General features: G+C 51.4%; 1 protein-coding gene across 1 annotated transcript in view; it reads left to right on the top strand.

Moving 5' to 3' along the window:
• The first annotated feature begins 1597 nt into the window (after positions 1-1597).
• Positions 1598-9924, top strand: part of LOC126493679 (isochorismatase domain-containing protein 2A) — an 8906-nt gene continuing 579 nt past the window's right edge. The window contains exons 1-5 of the mRNA XM_050130756.1: positions 1598-1757; positions 7173-7313; positions 7439-7648; positions 7813-7883; positions 7970-8087. Coding sequence (XP_049986713.1) covers positions 7176-7313; positions 7439-7648; positions 7813-7883; positions 7970-8087 — 537 coding nt within the window. The 5' untranslated portion in view covers positions 1598-1757; positions 7173-7175. The remainder of the gene's footprint in view (positions 1758-7172; positions 7314-7438; positions 7649-7812; positions 7884-7969; positions 8088-9924) is intronic.

Below are 9924 nucleotides of genomic sequence, written 5' to 3'. Positions count from 1 at the left end.
TATAAATAAATAAATAAATAAATAAATAAATAAATAAATAAAAGTAAGGAAAGAGAAACGTCTCTGAACGCAAGCTCCTAAAGGTCATGTCCACTGGCTACCTGTGGGGCCTGGACATTTCTTCAGCTGGATGTTCAGCCTGGTGCCTGGATCTGGTTTTTACTGTGTGGTCACTTCCCCTCTGTCTTCTTTTCATGATGCGTCCACACAGTGTTTTCCTTCCTTGTAGTTTACTTCATTGCTCTGATTGAGACAGGATCCTGGTGAGTAGCCTAGGCTGGTGTTATATTTTAAATAGACCTCCTGCCTCGGTGTCTAAGTGTTGAAATTACAGCCATGTTCTGTGACACATTTATTTGGGCCAGTTTTTTTTTCTTTCATTTTACATACCAACCACAGTTTCCCCAACCCCCTTCCCCTCAATCCCCCATCTACTCCTCAGAAAGGGTAATGCCACTCCTTATGGGGGGCCATTTTCTTTCAAACCATCCCATCCTTCCCCTATCTCACCAGACAGATGGGTAGAGTCTGAACACTGGCTTGCTGGTTGAGGGGCTATTATAGAAAGGCAAAGTGCAGGCAAGGAGGGAGCGGGCTCCCGGGGTATCACATAGTTGGACCTGGGATACAAAACGGATGGCGTGGGTGGAAAGACAGAGAAAAGCTCCCGGAGATAGCCAATTAAGGGGACAAAAGCCTCTTTAGCGAAGCCAGTCCAGGCGCAGAGTCAACCTCAGCAATTAAGGTTGAGAGCCGTCAGAAGGAGACTTGTGGAGGGGTTTGCGGGCTGTTGAAAGAAAGGTCTGGGCTCTGAGAGGGGTGCCTGCACCTCCAGGTGTGGGTCAAGTGCTTCACCCCCAGGCTCACATCACCCCAGAGCTCCCTCTTTGCTCGAGGTCCAGAATCAATTTAGGGGAAACTGAGGCCCAAATGACTCAGGAAACAGAAATGGATGACTTCTGTGAGGAGGTCGTCTACGGAATCCTGAGGTTCGTGCAGTGGAGTGAGGCGGGGATAAGTCAGGGGTCAGAATAAGCAAATACTGCCCAGGTGTCCCTACGTTGTATTTATTTAATTTTTTTCATCTATTTATTCTGTGTCACCCGTTATTAATTCTGTAGTGTGTGCGTGTGTGTGTGTGTGTGTGAGAGAGAGAGAGAGAGAGAGAGACAGAGAGAGAGAGAGAGAGAGACAGAGAGAGACAGAGACAGAGAGACAGAGAGGCTCTCACTATGTAGCCCCAAAATGATCTTGAACTGGCATCCTCCTGCCTCAGTCTCTCCAGAGCTAGGATTACATGCGGGTGCTACCACTTTAGCATGTCATTGGAAAGCCTGTTAGGAACTCCAGATCTTCCAGCAGCCTCGGAAAGGGCGTAAAGCACGGCGACCTGGCCAGGGCCACCTAGCGCGCTCCACCCACATTCCTTGTTAGAATCAGCCCTCACCGCCACTCACGCCCTTATCGGTCCTCCATTGGTCCGATAATCTATCTTCCCGCCCCATCGTGTTTCTGCGGACCAATAAAATCTCAGAAACTGACTCGCCTTAGCCGTCCCGCCCCTCGCAAGCTGCAGCAGAGGCGCGGGACGGATTGGTTTGCTCGGGAGGGAGGGGCGGACACGTAAGGCGCGCGGACCACGTGTCCAAAGCGGGCAAAACGGTGACTGAGTCCGGAACCTGTGAGGGTCTAGTGACGAAAGTGCGCAGAAGGCACCTGTTGGAGGGGTTGGCTGGACTCGAACCTGGTACCGCCGGGTAAGTCCAACCGCTGCTCCTTGCAGACCGGGAAACGGAAGCCTTGCCCGACAGAGGCGGGACTCCAGTTGGTGTCAGGATGGACCGACAGGGAGGGACTCGAACCCTCTCCGGAGCTAAGTTTTGTTTCAGTCCCGGGAGAGGGCGACTCTCACCCTTATTTCTTCCAGGAAGGAAAGGACGCCCAGAGAGGGGAGTGAAACTCACTCAAGGTCACACAGACTGGAAATCTGGGTTCCAGAAGTGTGTGCAGTGGCCACTTGCCGAATTAAACAACCTCATCGCGATCCTTCCGCAGGAGGTCACCCACCTCAGCCTAGGACAGGCTTCCCCCACAAAGGACTCCTTCCAGAACCTCCACAGTGCCCTCAAATCTCTCTCTATCCAGACATCCCCACTCCTTCCTACACGCTCTCCCCCCGGTTCTTTTTCGCTGTCAAATTGGTCATTTTCTGTCCCAAACTCTCACCCAAGGCTTTGTCTTCAAATCATCAAGCTGGTTGGAACTTTTTTTTTCTTAAGTAAATGAACTACAAGTGTTATAAAATTGGAATAGAGGTGAGGGCATGGTGACACATGCTTGTAATGCCAGCACTCAAGTTTGCCAGGAGACCGAGCCAAGCCTTGGAGGCCAGCCAGGAGTACGAAAACCTTGTCTTTCAAACAAACAAACAAACAAGATTGCACTGAGCAGGTGTTCAGTGAAGAATAAATAGAAGATTTGTATAGGGTCTCCAGGTAGCAAACCAGCCTGCGGTGGTGTGGCCGAGATAGTAGTTACCATTGCGGACTTCCAGGGGAGACTGGAATTACCGATGTCCACGCCCACATTTATGTAGCCGCATTTTGTTTGTGTTTTTACAAATAAAGCTTGCCTGAAGATCAGAGTGCAGAGCTAAGCCACTAGAGACCAGGCAGTGGTGGCGCACACCTTTAGTCCCAGGATTTGGGAGTCACAAACCTTTAATCTCAGCACCAGGGAGGTGGAGACATGGGGTAGGGTGGGGTGAGGGGAGAGGAATATAAAGTGGGTAGAGACAGGAGCTCAGCTGTAGTCTGAGACAGCAATCTGGAATAGTCAGTCTGAGGTTGCAGTCTAGATTCCTAGAGACTGGCTCGCCCCTTTGTAGAGGTGAGAACACTCATGTGGCTGCTGCGCTGCTTCTCTGACCTCCCAAATTTCACCCTGGATATCTGACTCTGGTTTTTATTATTAAGACCAGGTAGAATTCGCGTTACACATCTGGTTGAGCTTCACTCTTCTCATACACTAAGCAGTCACTGTAGATTGAACCCCACACCCCAGCCTTTTGTTTATTTATTTACTGGAGCAGAAATCTCACTGGGTTGGCTGGGCTAGCCTTGAACTTTGGATCCTCTGGCCTCAGCCTCCCAGGGAGTAGTTAGGATGACAGGCAATGACACAAAACCCATCTTATTGAAGTTGACATGTTTTACAGATAGAATATATTACCCGAGACAGGGAGATGGCTCCGTTGGGAAAAGCCCGCACATGCTGAAAGCCAGGTAGAGCGATCTGGCCAGACTATCTGAATCTATGTGCTTCAGCTGCGGTGAGAGACTCTGTCTCAAAAACAATAAGGTGGACAGCAGTAGAGGAGGACACTGACCTCTGACCTCCACACACATGCACACACACACAAACAGAATACATTTCTTTATAAGATTCACTTAATATTTTTATTTATGCATGTGTGCCTGCATGGATTTTATGCACAGTACGTGCATGCAGGTGCCCACGGAGGCCAGAGGGCATTGTCTCCTAGAATTGGAGTTGCAGGAGGTTTTCAGCCACCCTGATGGTGCTAGGAACCAAACCCGAGTCCTCATCTCTCTAGTCCCATGGGAACATATTTCTTTTTTTTAAAAAAATGTTTATTTATTTATTATGTATACAATAGTCTGTCTGTGTATATGTCTGCAGGCCAGAAGAGGGCACCAGACCTCATTACAGATGGTTGTGAGCCACCATGTGGTTGCCGGGAATTGAACTCAGAACCTTTGGAAGAGTAGGCTATGCTCTTAACCACTGAGCCATCTCTCCAGCCCCCGGGAACATATTTCTTAGGATAGGCATATTGGCTGATGTGGGGCAGGTGAGACCAAGACTCATAGTGCCCAGGCAGGCCTAGAACTCAGTATACAACTAAAGATACAAGTCTTCTCATCTCCTGCCTCCATCTGCCTGGTGCAGCAGCATGCCCAGTTTATGCATTCTTGGGGATGAGCCCCGGGTTCTGTGTATGTTAGGCAAGCCCTCCACCAACTGAGCTACAGCCCCATCCCCTGTTGTTGGTTTTGTTTGTTTGTTTTATTTTTGCTTTTTGAGACAAGATCTCTCTATGTAGCCTTGACTGTCTGTCCTGGAACCCACTGTGTAGAACAGGCTGTAGATCACAGAGATCTGCCTGTCTCTGCCCCATAAGTGCTGGGACCAAAGGTCTACACCACTACACCTGGCCTGAGCTTTTGTAAACAAATATCTGCATCCTTGCCACATAACTTAAAAAAATAGCCTGTCATTCAGCAATACCCCCTCGGTGCCCCTCTGCTGGGTCCCCACCTCTCTCAGTGTCCTCTCTGCTGGGTTCCTACCTCCCTCAGTGCCCCCCTCTGCTGGGTCTCCACGTCTCTCAGTGTCCTCTCTGCTGGGTCCCCACCTCTCTCAGTGTCACCCTCTGCTGGGTCCCCACCTCCCTCAGTGCCCCCCTCTGCTGGGTCCCTGTGTCCCCACACTCCACTGAATGAATAGGTGGTGACTGAGTACAAACAAATCCACACAGATGGTGGGGAAAAGCTGCAGAGAAAGCCCAGTGGGAACCCCAGTTCTGCAGCAGTTAGAGGACCCAGCATTAACACAGCCTCCTAGGAACAATGACTGACGCGTGCCATGGCTTGTGAAACCTCCAACCCCGTGGGTGTACAGACACTAGGGGGAAGCCCTTTGGCACACAGGTTTCTCTCTTGTCAGAGTGTTACTGGGCAGGTGGCTTCACCTTATCTCTTCTTTGTTTTAAATTGTGGGAAAATACCTATAAAATGAACTTGTCCACTTGTCTGGGGAGATGGCTCATTCAGCCAAGTACATGCCGTACAGACGTGAACACCATGCAGAAAGCCAGCATGGGCTCAGATCCCTGGCCCTGATAGAAATGGATGGGCATGGCTGCATGTGCTTGTTGCCTCACAGTGGAGGGCAGAGAGAGTCTGGTTTAGTGAGAGACCTTGTCTAAGGCAATAAAATGAAGAGCAGTGGAGGAAGATACTGGACATCCTGCTGCAGCCACACAGGCCTGCACCTGCACACACACACACACACACACACACACACACACACACACACACGTGACAAAGTGGACAGCACCCGAGGAACATATCAGGTTGTCCTCTGGCCTCCACAAGTGCCATGTGTACGCCCACATTGTCCCAGCCCCCCGCCCGGACAGACAGAGCCACAGGCTCACACAGCCAGGGATGGGGAGGGAGGGGTTTGAGGTGACTGCTAAAGGATGCAGCCATGAAGATGCCCTGTACCTAGGTTAATGGTGATGGGCACACACATAGATGTGCCTGCCCTCTGTGCATTTAACCTTCAATTTTGCTGTAAAATTTTTATTAATTTTGTGTTGTTTAATAGTCTTCATTTTTATTTAAAAGTATTACTTTATTTACGTGGTTTAACTGCGTGTACGGCAGCATGGCACCTGTGCTGGCGTCTGCAGGGGCCAGAAGAGGCCGTCGAATCCCTCGGACCTGGAGTTACAGTTGGTTGTGAGCTTCCACGTGGGTGCCGGGAATCAAACCCAAGTCCTCTGCAAGAGCAGCCAGTGCTCTTAACTGCTGAGCCATCTCTCCAGCCCCTTCATTGGCTTTTTAAGACAAAGTCTTATTCCATATTCCTAGTTGGCCTGGAGCTCCCTTTTTAATCCCAGGCTGGATTTGAACACTCAGCCTCCTGAGTGTAGAAATTACAGCCATGGGTCGTTCAGGACATTTCCTGTGAGTAGTCTCATGGCCCTTCTTAGGGACCATTTACGCGGAATACCGCACTTTTGGGCTTCGCCAGAGTGGTTGTGCCTGGGAGAGCTTCATTGTGACTGGGTGATATGCCATTGTGTGGGTAGCTTTCCGAGTCCCAGCAGGACTTTCAGCAACAGTGGTTTTTGTTGTTGTTGTTGTTGGTGGTGGTGGTGGTGGTTATTCATTTGTTTTGAGACAGGGTTTCTCTGTGTAGCCCCTGGCTGTCCTGGAACTCAATCTGTAGACCAGGCTGGCCTCACACTTAAAGATATTTGCCTGTCTCTGCCTCCTGACTGCTGGGATTAAAGACATGTACCACCACCGCCCTCAGCAACAGTGTTTTGTACGTGGGTAAACTGAGGCTGGCACTCAACCGTTGACCTTTCTGGAAGTCTGGCTTTAAGGGTCTCAAAGAGCCCGACATGGCGGCATGTGCCATTAGCCAGAGCTACATAGCTTGTTTTTAATCTCAAAGATAATGTCCCAGATCTGTGTGCTCCTGGGCAGGTTTCCCCGGGGGCGGAGGCCTCAGGGAGCTCCACTAGCGACAGGGAGAGTGGGGAAGCCACTACCTGTTGACATTGTACAACTTTTGTGCAGAAGGAGAGAGCTGGGGAGGGCGTCCTGGAGGGGGACACCGGGCTGAGGCAGGTATCTATGCTCGGATCTAAAACAGGGCAAAACAGGGCGGAGGGAGAGAGGAAGGGAGGAAGGAGGGAGGGAGGGAGAAAAAAGGGAGGGAGTGACTCTCAGGCCAAGGACAGCAGAAGCAAAGGCCTGGAGGTGGGAGCAGGAGCACAAGGTGCAGGGGCCACAGAACCAAGTGAGGGAACCCTCATCCCCGGCTGCAGCGCGCAAAGCTCCAGTGATTGACCTTACTGGAGCAGCAAGGGCAAGAAGAAGAGGTAGATACAGGGATACGCGAACACGAACATGCGGCTGGGTGGCCTTCTAATGAAGAAGCTCCAGCATCACCCTGCCTCACAGCCTCCGGATCTTTATCATCTACAGCGGAACAGAGAGGCGGTTATTCATACAGATAAACAAGGGGGTGAGGGGTGTTGGATACCTAGATGCACAAAGAGGCAGGTTTAGCTGGCTGGAGTAGGAGCCGTCTCCGTAGGCAGGGGCAGTCTCCGTAGGCAGGGGCAGTTTCGTCCCAGCTGGGGGAACAAAGCAGTGGTGGACATTTCTGTACACACTGTCAGTGTTCCCGCTCAAGCCTGAAGAAGGCTTTGTCCATTTCCCATGGGTCTGAGGGTTTGATTTTTGTCATGGTCGTGAGCATATCAACAGTTCCCATTCACCGAAGACTTCCCTTGAATCCCTACAATCCCACCTGACCCTGCCTACTGTCCCTCCGTCCACCCCCAGACCATGGCAGCAGCCAGGGCTAGCCTGGGCCGGATCCTCCCAGAGTCCTCCATCCTGTTCCTGTGCGACATGCAGGAGAAGTTCCGTCCCAGCATAGCCTATTTCCCTCAGATTGTGTCGGTGGCCGCTCGGATGCTCAAGGTACCAACTACCTCCGTCTTGCAAAGACCCAGGGGTTCAGGCCCAAGCCCTCCTCCCCAGACCCAGGAATCCAGTCTGCAGCCCTCATCCTTGGGATCCAGCCCTATGTGTCCTTTCTCATGTAGGTGGCCCGGCTGCTAGATGTCCCTGTCTTGCTAACGGAGCAGTACCCACAAGGCCTGGGTCCCACAGTTCCTGAGCTGGGCACTCAGGGCATTAGGCCAGTGAGTAAGACGTGCTTCAGCATGGTGCCCACCTTACAGAAGGAGCTGGATGGCCGACCGCAGCTGCGCTCGGTGTTGCTCTGTGGCATTGAGACCCAAGTCTGCATCTTGGTGAGACCCTGCCTGTCCCCTGGGCTCCCCATTCTCACCTCCTGGCCCTCCCTCCTTCCCTGGGGTGCTGGTTGAGCCTCCTCATCTCCAGTTCTGACTGGTGAGTCCCTCGCTGGGAGAGCTGTTTGTACGCTGGGTCTGGACCTGGACCTCTCTGCTCTTAGAACACGGCCCTGGATCTCCTGGAGCGGGGACTGCAGGTCCATGTGGTGGTGGACGCCTGCTCTTCTCGAAGGTGAGAGGGTCTCAGTGGGGTGGCCCCTGCCGTGTATGTCAGGCACACCACAGCATGGATGCCTGCCCTCTCTCTCTTTCCTGTAGCCAGGTCGACCGGCTGGTGGCGATGGCCCGCATGAGGCAGAGCGGGGCTTTCCTCTCCACCAGCGAGGCACTCATTCTGCAACTTGTGAGGGACGCTGCCCACCCCCAGTTCAAGGAGGTAAAGGGCCCTTTGGGCTTCTGTGACTAGAAGGATACTTCCTATTTGAGAAAGGGTCTCCTGTGTGCCAGGCTCTCCTAGGACGCACCGTGTGGTCAAGGGTGGCTTTAAACTCACGCTGTTTGTGTCTCTGCCTATTTTATTTATACTTGAGAGGAAGAGAGAGAGAACGTGTATGTGTGTGTGTGTGTGTGTGTGTGTGGTCAGAGTTCAACGTGAGGGAGTCAGTTCTCTCCTTCACCCACTTTGGGTCCCAGGATAGTATGCAGATCACAGGTGCCCATGTTCACTGAAGCATTTTGCTAGCCCTGGCCCTTTCTGGTTGTTTGTTGCTGTTTCATTGGTTGCTCATGGGAATTTCCTGCCTCAGCCTCCTGAGCACTAGGATTACAGCTGTGCTCATTATGCCATACTGAAAGAAGCATTTCTTCTCTTCTCTTTTCTTTCTTTTTTATTTGTTTGTTTGTTTTTAGAAACAGGGTTTCTCTGTTTAGATTTGGAACCTGTCCTGGAACTCATTCTGTAGACTAGGCTGGCCTCGAGCTCAGAGATCCTCCTGCCTCTGCCTCTTTAGTGCTGGGATTAAAGGTGTGTGCCACCACCGCCCGGCAAGAAATATTATATCTTTGGGCTTTGGGAAAATCCAGGTATTGAGAGAGGCTGTTCATTCGCTCCCGGTGGGTAAAGGCTGCGGTAGCAATAAAATATTAGGGAGCACAGCGGAGTGTGACGAGCCAGGAGGCCCCTCAGGCGCCCTGGAATCAGTAGGAGGACTTAACTGGGACGCAGCAGTGGAGATGCGGGATTTGCGCTTTTTGGTCTAGTTATCTGGACAGAAATTGATGCCGGTAATGGGGTTGGTTACTCCTGTTCAACCATGAGGGACTTGTGTGAATGAAACTGAGAATTCAAGGTCACAGTTTGGGCCAGTGTGGGAGCTGAAGGCTTAAAGGAACGGCGGGAGAGTTGAGAATAGTGAAGAAGAGGAAGGTGTAGGCAAGAGGCCACCATTAGGGGTCCAGGGCAGCTGAGCAGACCAAGATGGCCGGTGATGAGCTCAGCCAGGCAGGCGCAGTGAGAAGCCGACGAAAAGGAACACCGTCTTTTTTCTCCTGTTTTTGTGTACCTGTGTGGATCGTGGGTGTATGTGAGCATTCACATGTGTGTGGTGAGCATACATGTGTGTACACACACGTGGAGGCCTGAGGTTGGTGTCCAGAATCTTCCTTGATTGCTTTTCCACATGGAGGCAGGCTCTCCATGTCAGCCCTGCAGCTTGAGCCTGTGGCTAGTCTCGCCAGACAGCTTGTTCTGGGGTTCCTGTCTCTGCCTCCAGCCAGTTTAGGTGGGTTCTTCACACTTGGACACCGAGTCACCCCCTCAGCCCATCTCCAGAAGAGCCTTTCCTTTTCCTTTATTATTATCTGTGTAGCTTTGGAACCTGTCCTGGAACTTGCTCGGTAGACCAGACTGGTCTTGACTTCTCAGAGATCCGCTTGCCTCTGCCTTCCAAGTGTTGGGATTAAAGACGTGCACCACCACCGCCTGACCTATTTCGTTATTATTTTTTAAAAGATTTAGTTATTAAGTATATAGTGTTCTGTCTGCATTTTTACCTGTAGGCCAGAAGAGGGCACATGATCTCATTATAGATGGTTGGGAGCTACCATGTGGTTGCTGGGAATTGAACTCAGGACCTCTGGAAGAGCAGCCAGTGCAATTAATCGCTGAGTCATCTCTCCTACCCCCAGGAAAACTTTTTTAGGAGAGTGGTTGGCTGGGGGAAAGAGGCTGCTATGAGGACCAGGGAAAAGGGCAAATTATTATTATTATTGTT

The sequence above is a fragment of the Alexandromys fortis genome, unplaced genomic scaffold (genome assembly GCF_014885135.2).
Source record: "Alexandromys fortis isolate MF-2015 unplaced genomic scaffold, M_Fortis_MF-2015_v1.1 scaffold_344, whole genome shotgun sequence".
Taxonomy (NCBI): Eukaryota; Metazoa; Chordata; class Mammalia; order Rodentia; family Cricetidae; genus Alexandromys; species Alexandromys fortis.
Note: the sequence above shows the minus strand (reverse complement) of the source record. Positions and strands in the feature narration are given on the sequence as shown.